This window comes from Meleagris gallopavo, chromosome 28 (assembly GCF_000146605.3).
Source record: "Meleagris gallopavo isolate NT-WF06-2002-E0010 breed Aviagen turkey brand Nicholas breeding stock chromosome 28, Turkey_5.1, whole genome shotgun sequence".
Classification (NCBI taxonomy): Eukaryota; Metazoa; Chordata; class Aves; order Galliformes; family Phasianidae; genus Meleagris; species Meleagris gallopavo.
Window position 1 is genome coordinate 2,569,063 of NC_015038.2, and position 25,587 is coordinate 2,594,649.

Genomic DNA, 25,587 nt, shown 5'->3' on the forward strand with positions numbered 1-25,587 from the left:
TGGGATGGGGAGGATGGGGGGGGGGGGAGGGGGGTTGGCATATGGGGCGTTGGGGGCTGCACCTGAAGAACAATCGGGGTTCCAAGAGGGCAGAAGCCATCGCTCTTGGTGCACTGCTGCTGTGGGTTGCATGGCCTTGGGCAACTCATTAAGGCCAAAATGCTCCAACTGAAGTGATGGGAGATAAGCGGTGAAATAAAATGCCTCTTTGTTGAGGGTTTTGAGGTCAATGTCTTCAGGAGTACTCAGGTGTTTGGGATGAGGATGGCCGTGCTGGAGGTCCTGTCACCCTGGTTAGGGAGCTCAGCCTGCTGGTGCTGGGATGAATGCTGCAGATGGGACGTGGCCAGGCCCATGGCTGAGCTCCAGCAACAGGAGGCCAGCAGCGAGCTGGGGCTGTTGCTCTGCATGCCTTTACACCTGAATAAATCATTTCAGGCCCATGTGTTGTTTCGCTCGCATGAAACCTACCCTGACAGCTGTGGCAGGAGTGTGCGGCTCTGCTCTGAGCCAGGCTCAGCAGTGGGTGCTCGTGGGCTGCTGGCATCCCCAGGGGCACTGTGTGCTGCCAGGGCAGCAGGAGGAAGAACTTTGTGTGTTCCCTTTGGTCAGTGTGGGTGGGTTCACCCACGGGGCTGCAGATCATCATGGGTCACATCTGCCCGTGCTCTACAGGGCCGTTGGTTCATGCAGGACTGGTCTGAAAAGCAGAGGATCTGGGGTGCAGTGAGCATCTCATCTGACAGCAGCGACACATCCACGTGTGTGTACGTGTGTATGTAGATGCATGTACACATCTGTCACCTGCAGGTAACCCGTAGCACCAAAGCCAGCACCTAGCCACACACACACGTGGAGCTGGGGCAGGAGGATCCTGATGATGTACACTGTGGGGCCCTGTGTCCCTGTCCTTCTTTGATTTCATCCCAGTGAAACCAGTCCTTCTTGCTGCCCACTTATGGGAACCTTGCAGTCATTCAACCTCTGCACGGCCCTCAGCATTTTTTGCAACTGCTTTGCCAAATTGACATTAATTGTAGAAGGAGTGGAAAATCCTCCAGCTCCAGCTCGTGTCCCAGGAGCAGAGCTCAGTGCTGGAGGAACCCAGGGAGTGCTTTGCTGTGTTGGGAAGGGCGTGTGGAGCTGTGGATCACTGCTGACTTCAGCACATCCCCTCGCTGCCTGCAGCCCCTAATCCTCCCTACGTGCAGCCTCACATATGGCCCCAGGTCAGGCAGAGACCCACGGCCCTGTGTGACCCCACAGTGACACACGGCTGGGACAGGGAACAAAGGGCACTGCGGGGACCCCGAGGAGTGGGTTTGAAGGGGAAGCATTGGTGTGTGCTGTAAGCAGGTGGACAACAGAGCACAGGAATAGGGAACGGCACGTGCTGATTGCACATCGCTGGTGGTGCCCACAGTGCCCCAAAATGCCATTGGTGTCACCTGCAGTGGGCTTTGCTGAGGGCTGGTTGGAAGTGAAATAATGGAGTAGTGAGTAAAGAGGCAAAGAATCAACATCCAAATACTTAGTAACATTGGCAGCGCATGGTGAAATCAGAGATGATTTGCTCTGACTCCTTCCTCATGCCACCTCCTTAGCAGGTGTCGGTGGCTGCCATGGGTGCTTTGCAGTGCAGGTGAGCAGTTCAGGGGCTGAGCACTGTCCCAGCACAGCAACAGATGGGAAGCAAGCAGAGGTAAGGCTTTGTTTGATGCCATCATCTTATTTTTCATATCTGAAGCTCTTGAAGGGTTTCCCGTAACTTTGAACGTTGGGGGTTTATCATGTTTGTTTTAAGACCAATTGCAACATCTTCAAGTGGCTGAAACTGTATGCAGTCAGGCCCACCTCTGGGCTAATGGGGCTCTGCTTTGGGATAGAACCATTGCACAGGGACAGGCTCTATCCCATGGTTTTCCATTTGGGAATTAGCATCCTCAGCTGGGCGTTCTACTGAATTTTGTGCATTGCTTCAGTCAGTGAAGGGGAGCCCGCAGCTCAGCAAGGTGCACAGCACAGAGCCCAGCATTAGGGCTGGGAAACCTCTGACATGAAGTATGGCAATGCAGGGTCACAACGGAGTGAGGGCAGAGCTCAGTTCGGCCTGGTTTCTGTATGGTCTCCACGCTCAAGGCGCTCTGCTGGGATGAGCTGGTGCCACTGACCACATAGGAACTCACTGAGTCACACAAGGCAAATATTTTTCCCTTTGATTTTCACCCTGAGAAAAAAATCTAGAGCTGACCTTGTTAATCCCACGCATTACAAACCTCCCCCCATCCTTTATCACGTTTCGGTTGTGGGGTAGAGTTACCAGCTTAGCACCTCTGCTGGCTCCTGCCAGCATCCTGCCTGGCACCCAGCCATCCCATTGAGTCTCCTGGTCTTCCTGGAGCCTTCCTGGGCACCCAACCCTCTTGCATTGCTCCGACCATCCCAGGCATCCCGATCCCATGGCTGTGCTGCAGGAGCTGCTCTGCACACACAGCAGTGGGAAGCAGCTGCCTGCCCCGACCACCCAGCACACAGCTTGGGAATGACCCCATGATTGAGTCCGGGTGGCTCTGGTTAGTTCAGAAAGGACAACGATACAAATCTTGGGGAGCTGTGTGTGGTCTGTAGCTGCAGCAAACACCCTGCTGTTCTCCATCCCCTTCAGCTGGAGTCCATTATCTCCAAAACAGCCCTTCTCTCCCTGCTTCTCCATCTCCCAGGCTACATCTGAACCACATCTGGCAATTGCAAGCAGGGTGAGCTGCAGCTGGAGTGATGCACAGCCCAGGGCTGGGTGCTGCACCCCATGGGTGATGCTGGGCTCTGATCTCACTGCAGACAGGCAGCAGCACAGCCAGCTGTGGGATGGGGCCTTTGTCTGTCTGTTTTGGGGGCACAGATAAAGAGAATGTGGGGGAGGAAAATGTTAATCCCTCTCTCCTCTGAATATTAAGGGACAAATCCTCTCCCCGGCTTGGTGCCCAAATAAACAGGCTGAGAGCATTGTGTAAGGAGGGGATGGAACACCTCTGCATGCCTTGCTGGAGCCTGGCAGGTGAACTGCAGAGCTGGGGCCCCCGCACCCCCAGTGCCCCACGCCCAGCCTATGCTCAGGTTTCACACTGCCCTGCTGCCTCCTGCACACAGCAGGCACACGGTGCGCTGACACTGATGTCACAGCCATGGATGGGTATTGCTTGGCTGGGAACAGCTGCAGTGGTGCTGTTGCAAAGGGAGAGGTGAGGGTGATGCTGGGCACGGCTCCTGCAGGAGTGAGTCTGGAGGATGCAGGAGGCCCTGATGTGGAGACCTCCATAGGTGGACACAGTGCAGGCTGCATGCTGGGGACACCAGAGAGGCATCACTCCATGTTCTGACAGCTCGTGATGCAGCAAGGAAGGCGGCATGGGATGGTGGCAGGAGGTGGCTGCAGCCACCAGCTGTTCTGCCCCAGCCCTGGGATGTATCCCAGTGCAGCTGCTGGAAGGTGCCCCATCAGGAGCTGAGCTATGCCCGAAGTGTAGCGGGTGCAGCTCCCTTTGGGCTCCCTCTGCTGACAGCTGCTCCACCAAGGCCATGCCACTGTGTGCCCTGGGTGACTTCTCCCCAGAATTTGCACAGGAAAAAAAAACAACAAAAACAAACAACCCCCAAAAGCATCCTCCTCCCAGCTCCTGATGCAGTGCTTTGCAACCTCAGACCGCTCCTTGTGCTGTCAGAACACTTTGCAACCAAATGTAGAAATAAAAAGGAAATATTTAATTTTCTTAGGGAAAAAAAAATAATAATAAATCCCTGACAAAGTGCTTTACAGAGGATCCTCACCAACGAGGTGGGAAACGGAAGACATTTTACAGAGGGTGTGTGTGAGTGGGGGAAACTGAGGCACAGTGCGGTGATGGGTGAAGCAGCCGAGCCTGGGGGGATGCAGTGCTCTCAGAGCTGTGTGCCACCCAGCGGCCCCTCTCCTTTCCTGGGAGCAGCTGTGAGTGCTGGGGGTCTGTGCATGGTGAAGGCTGCAGTCACCCAGCGATGCTCTGGAGGATGTCCCATGCCCCAGAGGCACTGCCCAGCATCCTGGCACCGTTACTGCAGGGTCGCTGGCACCGCAGGGATGTGTGTTTGGGTGCCAGGTGGGTGGAGAACAGAGTTCACCAGGGGTCACTGTGCCTCGGTGGCTGATTTGGGAGAGCAGATCCAAGCAGCAGGACCTGGGTGCACAGCCCAGCCTGGGCACATCAGGAGGTGACCAACCATCCCATATCCAGGCTTGGCAGAGCCCTGGCACAGCCAGGGGACACGGAGACCCAGGCAGGATCCCGGCGTTGGCATCACAGCCCCAGGGTGCCTGGGATGCTCAGCCACGTGTGCAGATCACAGCACAGCTCCGGTGCTGGACTCAGCAGCATCTCTTGGTGGGTTTGTCTTCAGGAGTGAGCTTGATGGAGTCGGTTAAATAACTCTCGTAAATCCCTTTATACTGAAAAAAAACAATACAGAGAAGGGAAATGATGAGCGGAGCTGCCTCAGCCTGAGCACAAACAGATGAATGTGAGCCAAGGAGAAAGCAGCGCAGGCTCGCTCCCAGTTTGTGGGTAAGGACAAAATCCAGGCAAGAGGGATTCGGCTCGGAGCGGAGCCACCGCCCCATTTGGCGACACGGGGACACGAAGGACAGCCGCTAGAGGACAGTGGTGGCACACCGTGAGAAGAGCGACAGCGATTCTTGCTGCTTCCCGACTTGTTAGAGACGGCTGCACGGAGCAGGCAGTGCTCACCGTGGTCAGGGCTTGCTTGGCGAGCGTCTCGAAAGCTTGTGCCACGTTGATGTTGTTCTTGGCGCTGACTTCGAAGTAAGGGATGTCTTTTTCCTTGCACCAGGCGGAGGCGATCTCTTTGGACACCTGCAGGAAGGGATCCATGTCACAGCTCTGCACGGCCACTACCTGCTGTCCCCGTGCTCCCCACCACCCCTACCTGCCGGTCACAGAGGTCTATTTTGTTCCCCAACACGACCATGGGGAAGTCGTAATCCCTCGGGATGACCTTCTCCAGGAAATCATCTCTCCAGTTATCCAGGGACTCAAAGGACTCCCTGTCTGTCACATCGAAGGCCAGCATGCATCCATCAGAGCCCTTGTAGAAGGTCGACACCATGGACCGGAATCTCTCCTGTCCCCCCGTGTCCCAGATCTAGGGCAGAGAAAGGCACGGACGCACCAACAGGCATTTGGGGACACGGGTATCACGGGTGCAGGGCAGCAGAGTGCCTCACCTGCAGCTTCAGGGGGGTTTTGTCCACTGCGACGACCTTGGTCAGGATGCTGGCGCCCAGCGTGGTGCGGTAATCTTCATAAAAGGTGTTGTGCACATATTGGTGCAGGAGGGAGGTTTTGCCCACACTGGTGGGATGGAAGGGACACAGGTGAGGGCTGTAAGCTGCAGAGCCAGGCTTGAGGGGTTGGGTGCAGACAGCATGAGGGCTGTGCAACCATAGGATCCCGGACTGGGGAATGCATGGGGTTCCCCCATTGCCTTCCCTGCAGGTACAGCATGGGGTTTGGGCAGTACGCAGTGTTTAGAAGGATTTTTGCATTGCTTAAAAGCACAGAGAGACTCAGCAGCCCCAGGGATCCATGTGGCTCCTTACCCTAAAGCTCCTATGATAATGATCTTCAGATCCACCTTTTTGCTGGCGTCCATGGATGGGCCCTGCGGGATGAGAAGGGTCACACACTGAGTGCTGGCAAAGGAACAACCTTGGTGAGATCCAGTGCTGGAGGTGCAGGAGCAGCTGCCGGCCCCTGCAGCCCCTCCCCCTACCCCCTCAGCACCACAGAATGTGAACTGAGCTGTGCCAGGAGCAGTGCTGGGAGCAGAACCCCCTGTGCCAGCCCAGCCCACATCACCACCTGGGACTGCTCGCAGCACGCCTGGACATGCTGCCATGTGAAAGCCTGCCGTGAGAAACCTCCCAGCCCTTCTGTCTCCTTCTGAAGTGCAATTCCCTCTCCATAAACCTGACAAACAGGGAGGGGGGAATTGCATTTACGAAAGGAGATCGTGGCTGGGTGGCATTGCCTGGCTGCTCCGAGCACTTCAGGAGTGCTCTGAAAGGCAGGAGCTCGTGGGGGAGATGTGACCTCGGGGACAGCTTCAGTCCTGGTTAATAATCACTGCTGAGGGCAATGCCCGTGTCAGGGACTTGAGCCCTTTGCTGCCTCTTTAGCACTTGTAGGAAGAGCCCGAAACAGGAGGGGGCTTTGCTTTGGATTTCTGCGTAGTCCCATGCGAGCACCAAGCCCCGAGCACCGCAGCACCCCCTCCCCAGCAGGGTCAGCGAGCAGTGCCATCCTTCCCTCCCGGCGCCGTTCGCACCGCAGCGCCAGCCCTGCTCTGTCAGGAAAGCCCTGGAAGCACTCACTAATCCCTGCATTTTTTCCCGATGCGTTGTCCGGCTCCGCGCAGCTCTCCATACACGGGGCGTGAGCAGCGCGCTTCCTCCGCCAGGACGAATCGCCCACCCGAATCCCAACTTTCCCACCCACCCCATCCACGATGCTCACCGAGCCCCGTGCCGAAGCTCACCCAGCCCTCCCTGTCCCCGTGCCAGCCTTCCCAGGGCCGGCAGTTCTATATCCTGCCCCGTGCGTATCCCAAAGCTTTGCTCCGAAGAGGTCTGAGGTTTGCGCACCCACCTGTTGGGGCATCGTCCTCCCGGGCCGGAGGTGCTGAGTTCTTTTGGGAAGAGCGAGAGGAGGAGCAGGAAACGGCGTTGGCCCCAGCGTTGGTTCCTTCTGCTCGAGGGAGGGCGGCTGCTTTCCCCCGCGCCGTGACATCAGCACGAAGGGGCCGGGAGCTGCGGGGCGGGCGGTGGTTCTGCGGGGCTGGGCTGGATCCTGGCGCTCAGCATCGCTCTATTGCACGGGAATCGGCACGGACTTTGCTCGGTTGCTCCGCTGAGCAGCGCGGTGGGGTTGGAAGAAGCGGGGGCTGCAACGGTCCGCTCCCCCATCTCAGGGGCTCTTTGCAGCTGCGTCTCCTTTCGCAGGCAGGCGAGGTCCGGAGCAGCAGAGTTCGCAGCCCTGCTGGTCGCGCCGCGTTCATGCTCAGCCAGCGCCCACGTGTGCGCTGCCATCCCATGCACAGCTCGGAAGAAGGGAACGATGACATTAGGAGCCCTATGCTCAGATTCGGCTGCAGCTCCTGGAGCAGAACGCGTGCAGCAGAACGAAGAGGATTTTATTGCTCTCCTCGCTCAGCAAAACAGATCTACTGAGCGGGGAGCACGCAGCCGCTCCCAAGCCCTGAGACATCCCCCCATGAGCATCGGGACCCAGTGTGAGGTGTGTGCTGCAGAGACATCACAAGAACCCCGCAGTGCCACGGCTGCAGAGCTGTGCTTGGCAGTAGGAGCAGTGCCCGGGGGCGATGCAGGCATGCAGGGGCAGGTCCGGAACGTTTGCCAGGTGTGCAGGAGGGTTCAGATCTTCCCCACCCCCTTTTGTGAACCCCCAGGCTCCCCTACCATGAACAGCAGCCACAGGCTGCTGCATTTCTGCTGCCTGCACTCATTTTTTTGCTTTGCTTGCTGGCTGTCCCCAGCACCAGATTACAGCCCAGCAGTGACTCACGCTCAGCAAGGCTGGAGCTTCCCACTTGCAGCCTCACATGCTCCCTGTTGGAGGACAGCCCTAAACCCTCTGTCCCTTCTATCTGCAGATGCTCCTTATGGGATCTAAGAGATCGTTGTGTTCAGCAGGACAAACTCTCCTCCTCCTTCCCAGGTGTAATTTTGGGACCTGTCTGGCCAGAAACTCTGCCTTTCCCCCACAGGGCAGGCACAGGGAGGGGTGGGGAGGTGGAGAAGCACCTGAGCCACCGGCCTGCAGGCAGCTCTCTGTTTGGTGGATGGCACACTCCAAGAGCAGCTCTCTCCTGCCTTCTCCTGGTCCCTGTTTGCAGCCTTCTGGTTGTGCTGCTTCACTTTTGCCCTTGCAGGAGGACTCAGTAGTGTCTGTTGCCCCAGATCTCCCTGTCCTCCTCCTTCCCATGTGCCCATCAGCCTGGCAATGGGTGATGCTCACCGGTCAGATGATCCCCGTGTCTCCATGTCACCAGAGATGGGCTGTGTGGTTGCATTACCACAGCTGATGCCCACTTCTGCTTTTGTGCAGGAGGGCCTGGACCCACCAGAAGCCCAGCCTGGGCCGGTGGCAGCTCTGCTTTTGCATGGTTTCTGCTGAAAAGGAATTTTCCTGGGCTCCTGCTCTCGTCACCACTCTCAGAGCAGCTGGGGCAATCTTTGTGCAGTGCAGCGCAAAGCAGTGCTGCGGGCTGATGCCGTGACAGCTCTCTTGACTGCTCAGCAGCTCCTGCAACCACAGCTACAGTCCTGCTTGCTTCACCCATGGTCAGCAATTCTGAGGGCAAAGTGTGGGAGTTTGTGCCCTGTGACAAGGAGGAAGGGCTTGCAGCTGGGAAACAATGAGGCACAGGATGGCTGCAGGCAGAGGAGGGGCTCATGTGGGCAAAGAGAGGACACGTCATTCTCTGCAGCAAGCAGAGGCTACAGAATGAGGGAAGGGGAAGAAAGTAAAAGGCATCCCATTGACCAACGTGTTCTCTATGTGTCGTGCAGCTATTCCTGCTCTCCAGGGACAAAGGGAGATCCCTACTGAGATATTGCTGGAGCAACATCCCCTGAGCATCAGCTGGGTGCTGAGAGCTATGGACCTCTGTCCACCTCTGCTGTCTTCTCCCTCTCTGAAACCCACCAAGGGGGCATGGGATGCTCTGGAATCCCAGGAGCAGATGGCACTGGAGGAGTGATCCTGGATAGGTCCAGGCAGTGCCACCATCACTTAGGGACGCAAAGTGGTCCCTCGCTGTGCTGGATGCCTCCCCCTCACCCATGGCCATGGTGATGGGCAGGTCCTGCAATGCTCAGCAGCACCGTGGTGTGCAAAGTGTTAAGCTGTCAGGAGCTGCAGGAGGAGAGCAGACCTTTGTCCAGCTGCCCCTGCACCTTATCTGCGTGGTGCCTGGGTGAAGCACGGCGAAAGGTGATGTCAATACAGCAAATAGTTACAGAAACCATATGCTGGTCAGCAGCACAATCAGTGTTTCGAAGTAAGGCAGATATTTCCTTTTGTGGCAAACAAAAATCCAAAGCCTCAGTGTTTACTTCCAGCTCTGAGCTTTTCAGTGACCATTCAGCTTTGCTCTGGAATCGCTGCAGGGGGACCTGGGCACCCGACCCCCAGCCCTGCTCTGAGCTCAGCCCCGCAGCAGCAAGGAAAGCTGTGCAGAGCCATGGATAAAAATAACCCTTCCCTGCACTTGCCCATGTGCTCAGGATGCATCATGCATGAGCCATCACGCATCACCCGCATCCCTTGCACTGTCAGCAATCACATGGTGGCTCCTGGGGAAGGATGCAGCTCCCTGAGACCCCCGCAGCCCCCAACCCACTGTGCTGGCTGCAGAGATTTGGCAGCACGCAGCTCTGTGTCTTTGTGCACCCACAAACCACAGTCCTTTGAAAGCGCCTCGGGGGACCGAAGGAAAATCTGCTGGAAATCACCTGCTGTGCGGGGAGTTTTGTGGCACAGAAAGAGCCCTGGTGTTGCTTCGCTCTCATAATGGTCTCCTTTTCTGTTGGTAGCAGCTCAGCCCGCTGAAGCCATGCATTTTGCTGCTGAGCTCTGCCCTCCCAGCCCCTGTCCTGCCCAGATCCACCTCCCGGGGTTTTCTGAGCAAACTTTCCACTTCTTCCACTGCATAAATCCCAGTGACAGACCACAAAGGCCGACCCTCCAGACCAAATGAACAGCACGGTCTCGTCCTGCAGCTCACTCCAGCACAGTCAGCATTGTGGGTGCACGGGGAGGAAGACACAGGCTGGGGCAACAGAGACCTGCAGGATCACTGCTTTAGGAATGGCACCATTCCGGGTTCTGTTTTACCAAAGCATTTATTGAGCCGTGTTCAAAAAATGACAATCTGCAGGGCGTGCTCCGCAGGGCCGCCCAAGGCATTTTGTGTGCACTCCTCGGCACGGGGTGAACCTCTGTGTGCTCTGCACTCCCCGGGTTGGGGACTTCTTCTCCATCCCCATGGCGCTGAGCAGCTCCTGCCCCACTCGTGGCTGCGACCGCAGCCCGGCGGCTCCACTTCCCTCCCACCCCATAGGACTCACAGCCCTAAGGGGCAGCGGGCGCGAAGCCCACCCGGTTATTTCCACGGTCGAAGACGGAATAATACTGTCGGATGAAAACGTCACCCAAAATCCAGAGGGGTCCGGCAGGAGGGGGGACATCCATACCCTGGAAGCCGCTGAGGCAGATGTCCATGCCGTCACTTTGCTCCTGCAGGGAGAAAGCGATGCTGGGGTCAACCCAAGAGCACACAGAAGGAGAAGGAAGGGGGATTTGGGGTCCTGGGAACCCAGCAGGTGGAAGCTGTGGGTACCATGAGGGTGTAGGCTTGGGCAGAGAGCAAGTAGGGCATCCCGTTGATGGTGAAGGTGACGATGGGCATCGAGCTCAGGAGGCTGCAGTCCACGACGTACTGCAAGAAAATGGGGATGGCTCACATGCCAGCACTGTGCATTCCTCTTCCCCCACCACCACCTTGGCAGTGGTCCCCTGACGTTAGCACATGGGTAGCAATGAATGCAGAAATCTTTGCTGTGATAGGAATGCCTCAGTGCCCCAGCACACAGTGTTACCCTCCTTCGGGTATCCTTTGAAGCACTCCTCCCAGCAGTGCCCATCCCCAGGATTTTGCCCCTGCTCTCCCCCTCGCTCTCACCTCACCATCCATAGGTGTGGCACCAATATATCTTTGCATCTCCTTTATGTCCTTGGTGGGACCAGTGAGCAGAGACGTGCCGGTGTCCACGATGGCCTGGCAGCCATTGGCACAGAAAACCACCGTCCCCCCTACCTGCACACTGCGGGAGGGTGCAAGAGATGGGGAGCACTGGGGATAACTGGAAGGGACCCCAAGCCTCCACGCTGCCCGGCCCCACTCACTTGTCCAGCTGGATCTGCCAGTAGCCCTGCACTGTGACTGGCACCCAGTGCAGGGTGCCCAGGAAGCGGGAGGGATCAAAGCCCCCGAAGAGCACTTCTCCACCCAGGGAGGAGTCCGGGTTCCTGGAGGAAGGGGGGGATGTGAGCCATTTATTTTCCTTTTCCATCTTAAAAAAATATGGGTTGATACCTGTATGCTTCCCACGGATGCTAAGGGTTTTAGCCTCACTCTGGTATGGTCTGAGCTCTGTGATGCTCAGCACGCTTCCAAAAAGCCTCCTTGCCATCCTGTTGCAGCAGCCCCTGCTGCTCCCTAAAAGTAACACCTGCACCAGAACCACATCCTTACGCGCTCATGTAGACAGAGAAGATGGGCAGTTCCACCAGATCTTGGGCCATCATGTTGTCAAAGACAGGGGTGACCCCATCCACGGCCAGCGAGGGGTACGCCAGCCCCAGGATCCCATCAAATTCCGAATCCTGGAAGGCTTTTCCTGGCTCGCTGACGCTCTCTGCAAAGGGCTGGTTGCACACGGTCATGCCTTCCACCTATGGGATGGACGGGGCTCATTGATGGCTCTGAGACATCCCATGTCACAACTCAGAGCAGAGGACCTGAACACGACTCACAGTGACTTGATCAGAGCCGATGATGCCAGTCAGGCTGCCAGTCCCATATTGGAGGGAGATGGGGAGGCCCAAGGGCTGGTAGGTGCTGGAGCGTGATGGCTGGAAGCGGGCGTGATTGGCTGGGGAGAGAGCAGCTTGCCAGAAAAGTGGGCATGCAGGGGTGTTTTGGGGGCTTTGCTGGGGGAAGGGTGAGCTTGTGCAGTATTCAGTGAGAGCCGATGGTCACCAGTGCTATTCCCAGTGCACAGACAGCGATTCTTGCAGCCCATCACTGCAGGCTGTGCTGTTTCTGGCTTCGTTCCCCAGCCCCTTTGTGCTTTGCAGGGCATTGCTGCGTGATGTGCTGCAGTGCTGGGAGCTCAAACAAGCACAGCACTTGTCCCCAGCCCAACCCTGGGCACCCAGCCCAGCAACGTGGTCTCTATGCCTGCCTTGTTCCTGCCACTCAGCTCCTTGCTGACCATCCACATTATGTGCTATAATCTCTCCTTGTTTGCTTAAAGGCCCTCCCATAAGAATGGCCCAAAGAGCCTGGCCGATATCTCCCACGGGCTGATGGTACCGGGTCCTGGTGGTGTGATTGCTGCCGAGCAAATAAACCCACGCTGCTCCTATCCCCACTGCACCCCATGCAGAGTGCAAACACTGCACCTCCTGCATCCTGCTGCTGCTGCTCTGACCCCATGGCCCCACTGGGGCCACTTTGCACAGTCTGACTGGTTCAGGGATCCCCTACTCACTGCAGGCTTTGCTGGTGCAGTAGATGGATGGCACCCAGAGGTTGGAGGAGCCCGTGTCGAATATCACCGTGAAGTTCTGGGGTGGGGTCCCGATGGAAATCTGCCCGAAGTACTCCATCTGGGAAAGGCAGAGCAGAAGCTGTTGTTGGCCACCAGTGCCGCAAAGCACCCTGGCAGAGGGGCTGTGTGTGGGGTGAATAGGGATCAGTGTGAGGATGGCTGCACTGTGAAGCGTTTGTCTGCCTGGGCTGCATTGTGCAGAGGGAAGAGAGAAGCCAAATATTTACGGAACAGCAATGCAAGCTGAGAACAAAGGCAGGATGGTGGGTGTGGGCACGAGCCTCTTCCCTCAGGGTTGCAAGGTAGGGTCCCCTTGCACTCCCCACCATAGACATGCAAATAATACACAGGGCTCTGGAGACCCCCTTTGCCCCTGCCCGTGCATCCCCTGTGCAGAGGCCTTCTTTGCTGCAGATGAAGGGGAATTTGGCTCCCTGGGCCTGGGTGGGTAGCACAGAACAAGCAGGAGGAGGGCTGGCAATGAACACGCTGCCTTGTTTGTGCTCAGCATCATCTGCAGGAACAAAAGGAGCAGCTGGGTGCAGGCAGCCACCATCCCAGGCATGCTGCAGCTCGTTCCTTGCGCGGGAGCAGATTTATTTGAGAAGGATTTGGGCATTCAGGAGCACTCATGCAGCACAGCAATCTTTCAGGGCGCTCCGGGCTGCCACCACTTCCGTTGCACTTACATCCAGGTAGTTGATGAGGGGCTCGTTGGCTTCCCCGAAGAGCGAGCAGTCCTGTGTGTACTGCACCATGTCGAGCCTGTGGGCCTTCCAGAACTGGGAGAGCTGCCCACGGTCCCGCAGTGACTTCCGCAGGGAGCGGTGCCGCGTCAGGGTCACCCTGCAGAGCGCGGGTCTGCATCACTGCATGGGCACAGGGCTCGGGATGCTGCAGTCCCTGTGCCCCTGCACCCACCCTGAGCATCTCCCAGTGCTGATGCAGCTCTCAGCTGCGTCCTCACCTCCCAGTGCCTGTATGGGAGATAGCAGCACTTCCCTCCCCGGGAACCCACCGGCACCCTGCAATCCCTTTTACCTCTTCAAGCCGCTGCATGGGGCGATGCAGAGCACGGCGAGGAGGAGGAGGAGGAGGAGGAGAAGGCTGTGCATGGCGGCGGTGCAGAGCTGCACGGCGAGGTGGTTCTTATACCAACAGGTACACCCTCGCCCCGCGCTATCAGCGATAACGCCCCTCTCCGTGTCAACACTGGGCTTTGGCTGTGGCAATGAATCACTGGGCACCTCTCGGTCAGGTCAGAGCGCCAGGTTGCTGGGGACAGCGAGGGGTCTGGGCCATGTGGGGCTCTATGTGAGGTGGGCAGTGGGGGACTTCTGAGCACCCCCGCTGTTTTTTTCCTCCCCATCCCAGTATTCTTTCACTAGGGCTGCAGGAAGGGGACATTCAGATGGTGCCGAGCTGCCTCGAAAAGGCAGAGCTCAATTAGCCTTGATGAGCGGCTCAGGAATCTGCAGCTTTGCTTTTTGTCATCCAAGCACGGGCTTTGGCAAGAAGCTGCTTTGCTTTAGGAGCAGTTACATGTTGCCTTACAGCCACTGATGGGTTCTTCCTCAGTGGTTTCTGTTTAACACTGGACAGCCATCTCATTAAGCATCTGAGAATGCAAATAAAGGATGCTAATGAACAAACACAGCTCCTATCTGCTGCTGAGGCTTTGTCTTCCTGTGGTTGTTTCCCATGTTTGTGGCCCTGCAGTGACTGATGATGGATGCCACAGAGAGAGGTGTGAGCAGCACTCGTGTTATTAACAGCATTTCTACCCCTAGCGCAGCGCTAATCAATTTCCCATTTATCGTGGTTAGACCGTTTTATTTAATCTTATTTAATTAATGGCAAAGCAATCAGCACTGAGGGGTCCATAAATGCACGGCAGTCACCTGGAATGCTCTGTACTGGGATGGATGGAGGTGGTTCTGCTAACACTGGGCTGGATCCTAGGCCAGGAGCAGATCTGCTGTGTGTCCCCACCTCCCTGCACCCAGGCTGGCGGCTGCAGCCTTTCCACTGAGCAGCCCTTGCACAAAATCATCCCTATCATACTTAAGACACTGTTTCATACTCCTTTCCCTACAGTTCCATGCATCTTTTCTCCTTGTCCCAGTAATATGTGGGACATAAAGGATTAGAAAAAAAGCAACCCTTCCTATAAGGAAAATAATTGCAGCAAGGGGAAGATCAGCCAAAAGTCATCTGCAGCCAAGGAGGCACAGCAGCACATCCACTGCTCCAGATGTGACTTATCCACTGGAAATCCCATAATAAACCCCTCCTGTACTCAGGCTGTGTGGGGAGCATGGGCTGAGTGCTCCACGTTTGGTACTGGAAAAGATCCCTTCTTGGGTCAGAGCTGGAATGGCCACAGGGAGCAGGGATGCAGTGTGGGTGGGAAGAGACCTCCCCTCAGCTCCATTTATGGCACCTGACTCATTACAAGAAAACTGCTCTCAGGCTAAAAATAGGTTATCTGCATTCTCTTTTTTCTTTGTATTTCCTTTCCTTCAGCCACTTCCACTATTAGCAATGAGTGATTCACATCATACCTGAGCATCACCTTCTGAAAAGCCTTTTTCCTCTGATTATCAAATCCATCTCCCACCTGCTAATCTGTTTGCATATCACAGAAAGAGTAAAACCCTGTAACAGCAGCACTGAAAAAAAAGAAATATTTTTATTTCAGAGAGCGATAAACACCCAAACTCCAGCTAAATATTTACCCACAGCAACAGCAGCTGATGGGTGAAGGCTGAGACCAATGGAATCACCCAACAGCTCTGGGGTGCCCAGCTCAACCTCCTCACCTGGTGGTGATGGGGTTCATGGGGGGGCTCACGTGGAGCGTTTACCCCTCTGTACCCAGAGCTGTTCTGTGTGCCCTGCTTGCAGTGGACCAACATTGTCTCCCTGCGTTAGAGCTGCCCATGGGAGCACATGGTGCAGTTGGGCGGTGGGAGCTTTGTGGGGCTGCAGATTTCCCAGCCTGGGGCCCAACCTACAGCAGAGAAACACCCCAAAATATTTAAATGAATGCATGCAGGCGTCATGGAACCTGGTGCCATCACTTTTGGGGGCAAAGCGAGACCGCATCCGGGGCCCTGTCAGTGAGCACTGCTGCACCAGCTGCAGGCAAACATCCACCAAAAATGCTCCAGAAACATCCCTGACATCTGCAGAGCATCCCATCCATCTGCTCAGTGCCCCGAAGGCAGGACGGACAGACGGAGGTCTCTGCACCCCAGGTAAACTCAATGGGCACCCAACGTGCCGCGCTCAGTGTGGTGCTGGGCAGCACGGGGCTGTGCTGGGGCTGTGCTGTGCTCTGTGCTGTGCTGTGCTCTAGTGCTAAAACTGAGTGCCAAGGTCAGGCAGGAATAGGTTTGAAGTCATTTGGGGCAACGCCGTGGGTTTGCTTACCTTCAGATTGAGAGTAGACATCTTGCACTCGCAGCTCAACCAGCCAAGTGCTCTACAAACCTTGAGTGCAATGGGGCATCTTGCTATAGATGGAGTTAATACACTGGGGGTGGGCAGGAGGGGGCTCGCAGCCCCTGAGACACCAAAAAAGTACATGTGCTGCAGCCCTTATCTGCAAAATAGGTATTTCAAGGCACATCTGTGCGTAATCTCTTCCATCTCAGTGCACCCCAGCAAAGAGGCTGCCTGCTGCTGGTGTTTGGGTTTGGGTCCTGGTTTGCTGTTTCCTTCTAAGCAGTTCAATTCTCAGATTGCTATCTGCTGCTGCAGCATCTCCTGCACCAAAATAGGAAATGAGCCACTCAAACGACGGCCATCTGAGGAGGGTATTTGGGGTGAGCTCAGATCAATAAGGGAGGGGGAAAGTCCTGCCAAGACATGGACTCCTAGCTCAGCAGGTGCCCAAGGGTTGGGTAAGTGGAATGGTGCAGGGGAACGATGACTTTCTGATGCTTTACTCTTGGAAATACATCTTTGGGATTTTGGCCCATGGGATGGATGGGCTTTTGCTCTGTCGATCTGCATTTATCACTCACATCACTATGGCTCCTTTAATCACCGTCTCTAAGCTTTAGCTGAAGATACCTCTGCATGGAAACCGAGGGCACTTTTTTGCGAGTGAGCACTCATGAAATGAAGGCTCTTGATTGCTGTCCTTCATTATAAATCCTCAAGCAGTACGGCCAAAAATCCCAAGCCCGCTTCAGGCACACGTATTATCTGCTGGGCTTTAAGTCCTGTCAGCTTCAGCAGGATTGAGGCACTCACCTGCAATGAAATCCGGGGTGTTTCAAGCACAGTTAAAGGGAAGTGCACTCCTCCATTTGCAATGGGATTTGAGCAAATGATTTCCTGCAGCACTTGGAAAATCCTCTCTCAGGTGCCCGGCGGGCGGCAGTGAAGCATCAAGCACAGCTTTGCCTTTTGGTTACTTTCTTCTACGATTTATTTTTGTCTCCAGATGAGAGTTATTGAGTATTTTTTTGCAGATTAAAGGAAAAAAAAAGAAAAAAAAAGTAGAAGAAATGTGAAAGAGGATTAAAGCAAGGAGGATGCATTGCAGCTGGCGGTGGTGGGGCTGCTATCAGCCCCGAAGCTCCGTGCTGGGAGCAGATAGAGCTGAGGGGATAAGGGCAGGGGGAAGGCTGAGCATAGGGGTGTGTGGGGCTGCCCGTGTCTGTCTGTCTGTCTCCAGGAACCTCGGGGACGTTGCTGGCACCACACTGATGACGGAGATGGAGCACTGTGAGTGGTGAGTGCTGCACGGCCCCATGGCACAGCTGGGGCTCGGGGTCTGGGCTGAAGGTCGGTGGGAGCCCTCTGCATCACTGCTGCTTGGGGTTTTCAAAATCCCTACTTGGGATGGGACCTCAGAATGAAGGGTGTGGAGCCTGGGGAGTTACGAATGAAAAGCAAAACCAAAACCTCTGCTGGCAAACTTTGGGCTGAACAGGCTTGGAGGCCATGTCAGCCAAAGCGGTGCCAAAAGATTTAAAATAATTCCGATATTTCTTTCATTTGGGCAAAATCCTTTTCTCCCATTCAGGTGGGTTCCTGTCGCCACCTCAGCTGTGACCCTGCTGCTCAACGCTCTGCTCCTGCTGCTGCTTTACATCATGCTCAGCAGGAAAATAGGTAACGCACTGTCCTGAGCTCCTCTATCAGCCCTCAGCTCAGAGAGGGAAAGGGATCTGCCCAAAGCCTCAGCACCCACATCCCCGAGGCACCCCCAGCACCTTGTCCAGCCCTGGTTCTCTCTCCTGCTATGGGGCATTGGGTCACCCCTACACCCATCAGACCCCCCTGCTCAGCACCGATGTGGGGCCGCATTGATCTCAGCACAGCAGAGCAGCCATGCACAGTGATGGAGTTGCACAGCCCGGGATGCAATGCTGTTGCAAAAACATTTTGTGTTATTGCTCCGATTAGAAGAGCGGTGGGGAAACAATGACGGAATCAATTTGCAATATCAGAATCCAGATGGAGCTGTGATTTCCAGCAGGAAAAGAAATGCTGCCCACATCTGCACACAACATGTGCTCTGCCGGGCCTGTGGGTCAAAGCAGATCCAAACTTATACATGGGAAGGGTCCCTGATGTGCTGATTTGACTTTGGAGTCTGACATCACAGAGAACAGGGAGCACACTTCATCAGCTCAGTAATTGAATTGACAGACAATTGCCCACTCCAATACAAAATAATAATTGCTGCTGAGCTACGGCCCGCACCTAGCTGGCTTTGGGGAGCGGAGGGGGGATGAGCTGTGCAGGAAACTGCAAGGAAACTGGGGAGAGAAAGCACCCAAATGACACTGGAGGGGTGAAGGGGGGGCTGCAGCTGGCTCAGAGCTGCAGCAAAGGGCTGAACCCTTCCCCCCATTGCAGACAGGCACTGCTGCAGCGCACAGGTGAGCAGTGGTCCCACAGCACAGCCCCAGCAACCACCCATCTCTTCAGCTAGAGGGGAGGGGGTGCAACAACCAAACTATATGGGTAAGGGGGACCCTGCAGCACGGCCATGCGTTGCTTTGTGCTTTGTGCTTTGTGCTTTGTGCAGTGCTTACACAGAGCTGCTCAGTGCAGCTCCTCCGGGTGCCAATGCGGAGCAGGCAGTCTGCAGCCATGCACTGTGTGCAGCAGCTGTGTGCATTTCGGGCCTCTCCTGCTCCTTGTGGGCACTGCTGGTGGGCAGGGGGGTGGATGGGGTGGGATCACACTGTGTCATCTGCGTTTTCACTTTTCACCTTGAGCATTATTATGGACTGAGAGCATTCCCATGTGTGTGTCACTGCTAACGATGGGGAGCACAGAGGCGGCCGCTTCTGCTTCTCACACTGTTCTCTAATTGCTTTTTCCCCCTGATTACACATTTCTGGGATACATGTCCCGTTTAGAAGGGAGCAGCGAGACGTCTTCAGAGACCTCAGAGGACTCGGACAGCAGCTCTCTGCACCCACAGGTACGGAGCTGTGCTCCATGGGCAGAGCTCTGCCAGAAGCAATCACAGCTGCTACAGCCGTGGCAGCACGATGAAGGCAAACACACTGAGGTGTATTAAAATAACCAGTGGTACAACTGTAGGTGTTGTCCCCTGCCCCATGCAGTGCTGACAGAAGGATGTCCCCATGGGTGATGGGGGTGCCAGGGCACGGTGTGCGTTTCTGTTCCAGGATGCAGGCACCCTGAGGTGCTGCTGTCTGACCCAGCACTGTGCCTGCTCCCCCAGGAAAGGAAAACCTGCTCAAAGGAAAACCTCAACTACACATCCGTGCTGTTCCCGGGGAAAGGCCACGGCTCAGGCTCTGATAGGAACTATGAGAACATAAAGATCGGCGCTGATTACGTCAACGTGGACCCAAAAAAGAAGAAAGCAGATTTTTGGACCTGCTCCAGCCCTGTGGCATCCAAGTCCATCGAGTACACAGAGGTGAAGCTGTGACACTCCCTGGGGTCCCACAGCAGCCACCGCTCTGTGCCCAGGTCAGTGCTGGCACAGGGCTGCTGCCATTCCCTGTGATGGTGCAGCTCCCCCAGGGATCTCTCGGGGTCGAAGGCTGTGGGTGTGGGGTGATGTGGGGCTGCCCCACACCTCCCTGTGGGAAACGCTCCTTCTCAGACTGCCACAAGCTCTGCACATGTGTGTGAACGCCGTTTTCTCATCTTGTGAAAGCAAATGCTCCCCCAGCAGGATGTGGGTAAGAGAGGGAAATGCAATCATTTCCAAAACACCTCTCCATTGGGGTGACATATCCCGTGAATAATGCTTCCTTTGCTGATTGCTGTCATAAAAACCTTTTAAATACACTCCATCCACCGGCTTCACCCTTCCTGCCCTCACACTGAACCCTCCTCCCTGCACCCCATTTTCCTCAGATGCTAAACCCCCTCAGGGCCCCATCAGCCCATCACCTGGCACTGGGGTGGGCACTGTAGGCATTGCCTCTCTCAGCTGCTGGAGATCACTGGGGCTCTAAATCCCCTCTGGTTGTGGGAGAAGCAGGATGGGACTACGGCATCTATGCATGAGTAAATCACTGCATTGCATTTTCCCTGCCTCTCACCTTTTGCTTTCCCTGCAGCAAACATGTGGGGTGCAGGAGGTGATCTTCCCCACCCAAGCTGTGCCCACCCCAGGGTGAGTGTGGCTCCCACCTCAGTTGCAGCTCGATGTGACCAACCATGGCTCACCTGGGATGCTGCAGGGACAGAAGGAAGAAATCCCATTGCCTCCAGGTCCTGTGCCCTGCAGGTGCTCTGCTCCTCGCTAAATAAGACAAAAGCAGCAGCAGCGATTTGAGAACGGTTCTTTAATGTGCAGCAGCTGTTCAGCAGTGCAGAGCAGCAGTGTGCAATGGCTGCTGACTGCAGGAAGAAGAAACCTGGTGGGAGGGAGGCAGGATCTGCCTGGGTGAGGTGGAGGTGGGCCAGGGCTCTTTCAGGCATCTCCTCAGTGTCTGTGCTGCATTTGGGGTGCTTGTACTACTGCATTGCAGTACTGCAGAGGGGAAATACCTGGTGCAGTGCAATGCTGCAAAGAGCAATGCAATGCAATGCAATGGTTGTGTCTGCTGCAGGCCTGGGGACATGTGCAGAGCCACAGGGCAGGGGGAAGCCGTTTGCATTGGCTGCTCCACCAGCAAAACCATGAGGCTGGGAGATGGCAATGTGACTGCAAGGAGCTCTCGAGCAGATGTGGCTGCAATGCCTCCTGCTGTGCTCAGCCTGCTTTGCTGACAGCTGTTAAACACCCAAAACTCTCATAAAAGGGTCTTTCCAAAAAGAAGCGCTGATGCAGCATCCCCATCAGATGCCTGGGTAATGAGCACGGAGGGGAGCAGGGTGGTGGATGGGGATGCATCATAGTGCATGGAGGGGTGAAAGCTGCACATAGTGGTGGGCTGCCTCCATCTCCCGATGCACACAGCAGACGCAGTGCATGCAGGAGCAAAACCCACCAGGACAAGAAGGCTGGTGATACCTTCTGGGTTAAGGACACAGCTCCTGGTGGAGCTACCAGAAGGGGAGACAGTCCTGCAGTGCCATTGTCCACGGTGTCACAGCAGCACCACAACCTACAGTGTGCCCGATTCGGTCACCGCTTCCTCCTCGGGGGGGCTGAGGTTGGTGCCACTGCCCCTGTGCAGGGGGATGGCAGCACTGAGGCCATGGCTGAGGATGGTGGTCCTCCTGCTGCACAGGCTGCCGGCTGAGCCCTGCCTGCGTGGTGCGGATTTGGGGCAGCCACATAGGGCCAGGCAGCGTGCTGCATCCTGCCGCGGGCGCCCGCTGAAGAACATGTAGATGCAGGGGTTGCAGCAGCTGCTGAGGCTGGCCAGCAGCATGGTGATGGTGAAGGCTGCGTCAGCGGACTCTGGGGAGGCAAAAAGGGGGGTGTAAACCTCCTCTGGAGTGGGCTCAGGGTGAAGGGGGCTCAGCGTGCAGAGCTCAGGGCTTCTGAGGGGTTCTCTGTGGCTTCAGTGCTAAAAATTCCCTCTTGTCCTACTCCCATCCCATTGCTGGGGTGGCAGCTGGCAGCTTTCAGACCCGCTGCTTCCCTCAGTCTGCTGCCACAGCACCTCCCAGGGGGCTGGCAGGCTGGGCAATGCCTCAAGCAGGCCAGGAGAGATACTAATGGAATCCCAAATCAGCTTCTCCAAGCTCTGCAGCTGGCTCAGCAAAAGCCCAATGGGCACTCGATGCTCTGTGCAAAAGAGCAGCAATCCCTCCAGATGGACGAGGGGGGAAGCTGCACAGATTAAACTCTCCCTGCAGCCACACGGGAGCACAGCAGCTCCTAGAACAAACTCCCAAATGAGGGCAGAGACACATGGCAAAAAGTTTGCATAACAACTTGATGCCTCCCTACAGCTGCTGGTCAGAAGTCATCGGTTTTCAATGGGTTTGATGGAGAAAAGAAAATGATTTGGCTCCGCTATCGGGGAGTTAAGCAGTGCTTTGCCAAGAAAAAATAACTGCTCGAGAAAATAAGTGGGCTCCTGCTTGTTAAAAACACAAAGGGCTCATCCCCACCACTACTCACCATCATCAGGAGCATCCTCGTCCCACACCGACCACATCTGCATGCTGAAGAAGGGAGCCCAGCAGGCAACGTAGGCCACCACGATGACAAATGTCATCTTCACCGTGCGGATCTTGGCGCGGGAGATGGTGCGCACGCTGCTGACACGCGAGGGCTGCCCGGAGTGGCACTGTGTGCCCTTCTGACCGCAGCACGGAGCGCTGGGGGAGGCTGCAAGGAGCCCTCCTGCCACGGGGACGCAGCTCTGCGTTTTGCCTTTGAGGTTCTTGCAGATCTCACGGCAGATGAGGCTGTAGCAGGCGGTGAGGATGCCGACGGGCAGGAGGAAGATGCACAGCGTGGTCCAGGTGATGTAGGCACGGGCGCCCCATGGGTAACCGAAGTCAGCCCAACAATCCAGCACCCCTGAGCCCGGCCTCACCTCCCGGAGGGAGAAGATGAAGAGTTGAGGGGTGCTGAGCAAGGAGCTGAGCAGCCACGCAGCCCCAACCATGGCGCAGGGCTGGCGGCTGGGCTGGCGCAGGGCGCGCAGCGGGTGGCACACGGCCACGTAGCGATCCAGCGTCATGGCCATCAGCATGTAGGTGGAGGCGAACATGCTGAGCACCTGCAGGTACTTCACCAGCCTACAGAGCAGATCCGGCCCTACAAAGCGGTACGTCACCTCCCACAGCATCTGAGGCAGCACCTGGAAGAACGCGACGCCCAGGTCGCTGAGTGCCAGGTGCAGCACAAAGAGGTGCATGCGGCTCAGCTTCCTCCCAGGGCGGCACACGGCCAGCAGCACGGCCAGGTTGCCCACGGTGGCCACCAGCAGGATGGCTGCCAGCACCCCCACCTCTGCCCTGGCCAGTTGTTCATCCCGACCCTGCAGCAGGGTCCGGTTGGGGGTCCCAGCTGGGGGCTGAGAGCTCTGCAGCTCTGTGCTGTGCGTGGTCTGACTGCTGTGAGAGCTGTTCCAGTCCCAGCCCGGCTCCATCCCACTCCTTTGCGTGTCCCCCAGCGCTGTGGCTGGTTGTCACCTCTGTCCCTGTGCACCCACTCGGCGTGGGTTTCCTGTAGGGGTGCAGCAATCCCGGCTCAGCCTTTGATCTGGGCTGCACTGAGCACTCCTAGATGCTTAAATCTCCCTGCACGGTTCATCTTGCAATCCACCTCTATCCCTTAATTGTAGGAGAGCTCCTCTTTTTCCCTTCTTTTTAGTGCAGTGACAGCAACAGAGGCTGCATCCCTTTGGCCTTTTCCCTCCAGGAAGCAGGCAGGACACCAGAGAACCAAGCACACAAAATCCCTGCAGTGAGCACTGCGGGCAGGGATTTATAGTGGGATCCCCCCTTTCCCCCCCCGCCTGCCTCCAGCTGCTGCGTTGCTGCAATCAGAGCTGTGATCCTGACTCTGAGGAGCTGTGCTGCTCCCCCCACCTGCAGCCCCTCTTCATTGAACTCCACCAATATATATTACGTATACACGTGCCGTTCCACATTGTTTTGCAACACTGAAGCTTTGGTTTTCTCCTCCTGGCTGTTGATTTACGCCAAGAAGAAATAGAGATATGCATCTGTTTGTGGAGTTATTACTTTTCGGGGGAAATACAGCAGCAAACAAAAGGAGTGCACTGGGAGAGGCTTCTTCCCAGCAGCTCCCTGCCCCACATTGATCGGTGTGTGCACGGCTCTGCCCCACTGGGTGTGATATCACCATTCAGGTGCCCGTAAGAGGCAATTATTTGCAGAGTAAAGATTTGCAGATCACCTCTAATAACCATAAATGAGCCCAGTTTGTGTCTAATTAAAAGACATTCATCCTTATAAGAGACCCTAAGGGCATAAGCTACCTATCATAGGAAAGAGCCTCTGTGAGTTGGTGACAGGAGGTGTTTTGGGGAATGATGCAATTTGCTGCGGTTGTGATCAGACAGCTGCTTTGCTGGGAGATTAATAGAGGGCAATGCAAAAGAAACGAAAGAAAACCAAGAAAAAAAAACCCAACCAGCCCACAAATCAATAAAGAGCAAAGCTGAAGACAGAGGTGGAAGGGCTGATCCTGCACAGATGAAGCAGAACTTCAGCATTTTGAGGCCACGCTCAGCTCTCACTGCCACCAGTTTGATTTGGAGCAATTCCCTCTGCACTGGGGCTGCTGCTCCAGATTTGTGTGTTCAGCAGCAAGGAGAATCCTCCTGCAAAGGCGTTTATGGGAAAGCAGAGCTCATCCACAGAAGGAAAACGATCCTCAGAAGATAGATGTGCATTTTCTATAGGGAAAGATTATCATGGAAAGGAAATTTCTCAAGCAGAAGGATTGAAAAATAAACTCATTCGCTCCCGTTGGTTTCCTGCACTTTTCTGAACACGTTGCTGGTGTTTCCAGGTTGTATTTCAGTATTTCAGCCAAACCAGAGCTGCTCCTTCTGCAACGGCAGTGCGGTGCAACGCGTTGTTTGCACAACAGCTGGAAGGACAAACTGAGCAGGGATGCACAGTGCATGGCATCCACCTGCAATGCATGCCCTCCTGCTTGACCTGAGGTCCTGGCCATGCTGCAGCTATGAGTTCAGAATGGCCACAGCTCAGGAATTGCTCACACAGAGCTGTGCAGGAGCCCTGGGGCTGAGTGTTGAGCAGCACACAGCTGTGCCCTCATCCACCACCCACAGCTGCAGCCACTTGGGGCCATTTCCCAACCATCAACCCCCCAGGAGCAGACCTTGGTGGTAGAACTGTGCTTTGTTGGTGCTGCTCCTGTGAGCGTGGTTTGCTTCCCAGCAAAGGAAGGAAGCAGAGGGGGCCATGGGGAGCCCCAGTGCTCTGCATGCTGCTGGCTGCTGCTGCAGCACTCTGCATTTCCTCGTTCCTCCTGGGTGTGACGCTGAGATACCAGACTGTGAAACTCAATTTGTAAGTCCTTAATGTTGTATTTGTCAAGGTAGAACCGTGTCACAGAGTCAATTTTTGGCAGCTGGTAGCATCAATATGACATGGAGCAGAGCATGTGAAAGGTACTCTGTGTTCCTGCACCCTGTGGCACAGAGAGGGAAGTTTAACAGTAATTCAACCTCTTGGCTCTGTACCTGGTTCCTTCGTTTTGTGGCTAGCTAGTTAATAGGAAAAAAAAAATGAACGAATGAAGGTTGTTGGCTTGGGTTTAAGCACTGCCTTGGCTCGCTCCTCAAAACAAATATTTTCCTTGCGGTAAGTGATGGGGTCAATCTTGTGTTGCTGACAGCACAAAGCGTGCTCGGGCTGTCTTTTGTCTTTAGTATTTAAAATGCCTTCTGTAGTTCAGGTCAGGAGGGGTAGATCTGCTCGTGTCACACTTGTGTGAATGCAGTAGGGTGGGTGGTGTTGCAGTAGGTTGGGATCGTTGTGGTGAGGCTGCCTGGGGCAGGAAGGAGAGCTGGTCCTCTAAAGCCAGATAGCCTCCAAAGTTTTCCTTCCACCCCAGAAGATTCCCCTGCTGTGAGGGTTCCCAGTCCTTACAGCCTTGTGTGCTCTTACAGCCCCAGCTTGGCTGTGCCACTGATTGCAGTCTGTGCTTTTCTCAGGCCTGGGGAGCTGCAAACCAAAAACGTGACATCACTGCT

At 55.7% G+C, this 25,587-nt stretch overlaps 4 protein-coding genes across 6 annotated transcripts; 1 reads left to right on the forward strand and 3 right to left on the reverse strand.

Moving 5' to 3' along the window:
- Window positions 1-3,738: 3,738 nt before the first annotated feature.
- On the reverse strand, window positions 3,739-7,039 carry RAB7B (RAB7B, member RAS oncogene family). Its single transcript, XM_003212919.4, has 6 exons — window positions 6,699-7,039; window positions 5,651-5,712; window positions 5,276-5,402; window positions 4,978-5,193; window positions 4,779-4,904; window positions 3,739-4,480 (listed from the first exon to the last, which is right to left on the reverse strand). The coding sequence occupies exons 1-6, from the start codon at window positions 6,837-6,839 to the stop codon at window positions 4,400-4,402; spliced, it is 753 nt and encodes a 250-aa protein (XP_003212967.2). The 5' UTR covers window positions 6,840-7,039; the 3' UTR covers window positions 3,739-4,399.
- A 2,924-nt stretch (window positions 7,040-9,963) lies between these two features.
- CTSE (cathepsin E) lies at window positions 9,964-13,618 on the reverse strand. Its single transcript, XM_010724192.1, has 9 exons — window positions 13,511-13,618; window positions 13,159-13,315; window positions 12,410-12,527; window positions 11,670-11,788; window positions 11,389-11,588; window positions 11,040-11,162; window positions 10,816-10,957; window positions 10,474-10,572; window positions 9,964-10,370 (listed from the first exon to the last, which is right to left on the reverse strand). The coding sequence occupies exons 1-9, from the start codon at window positions 13,582-13,584 to the stop codon at window positions 10,206-10,208; spliced, it is 1,197 nt and encodes a 398-aa protein (XP_010722494.1). The 5' UTR covers window positions 13,585-13,618; the 3' UTR covers window positions 9,964-10,205.
- Window positions 13,619-15,321: 1,703 nt separating this feature from the next.
- On the forward strand, window positions 15,322-21,011 carry RHEX (regulator of hemoglobinization and erythroid cell expansion). Of its 3 annotated transcripts, XM_010724195.3 has the most exons (7): window positions 16,099-16,377; window positions 17,160-17,216; window positions 17,511-17,599; window positions 18,350-18,457; window positions 18,859-18,923; window positions 19,191-19,444; window positions 20,044-21,011. In XM_010724195.3, exons 2-6 carry the CDS (start codon window positions 17,191-17,193, stop codon window positions 19,401-19,403), a joined length of 501 nt encoding a protein of 166 aa, XP_010722497.1. In that variant the 5' UTR covers window positions 16,099-16,377; window positions 17,160-17,190; the 3' UTR covers window positions 19,404-19,444; window positions 20,044-21,011. The 3 variants fall into 3 exon arrangements, with proteins under 3 accessions (XP_010722496.1, XP_010722497.1, XP_031412828.1); XM_010724194.3 differs by lacking the exons at window positions 16,099-16,377; window positions 20,044-21,011 and adding an exon at window positions 15,322-15,729 and having other exon boundaries at window positions 19,191-20,037; XM_031556968.1 differs by lacking the exon at window positions 20,044-21,011 and having other exon boundaries at window positions 16,120-16,377; window positions 19,191-20,037.
- AVPR1B (arginine vasopressin receptor 1B) lies at window positions 20,257-23,942 on the reverse strand. Its single transcript, XM_003212935.3, has 2 exons — window positions 22,005-23,942; window positions 20,257-21,335 (listed from the first exon to the last, which is right to left on the reverse strand). Exons 1-2 carry the CDS (start codon window positions 22,981-22,983, stop codon window positions 21,037-21,039), a joined length of 1,278 nt encoding a protein of 425 aa, XP_003212983.2. The 5' UTR covers window positions 22,984-23,942; the 3' UTR covers window positions 20,257-21,036.
- Between the last annotated feature and the right edge of the window lie 1,645 nt (window positions 23,943-25,587).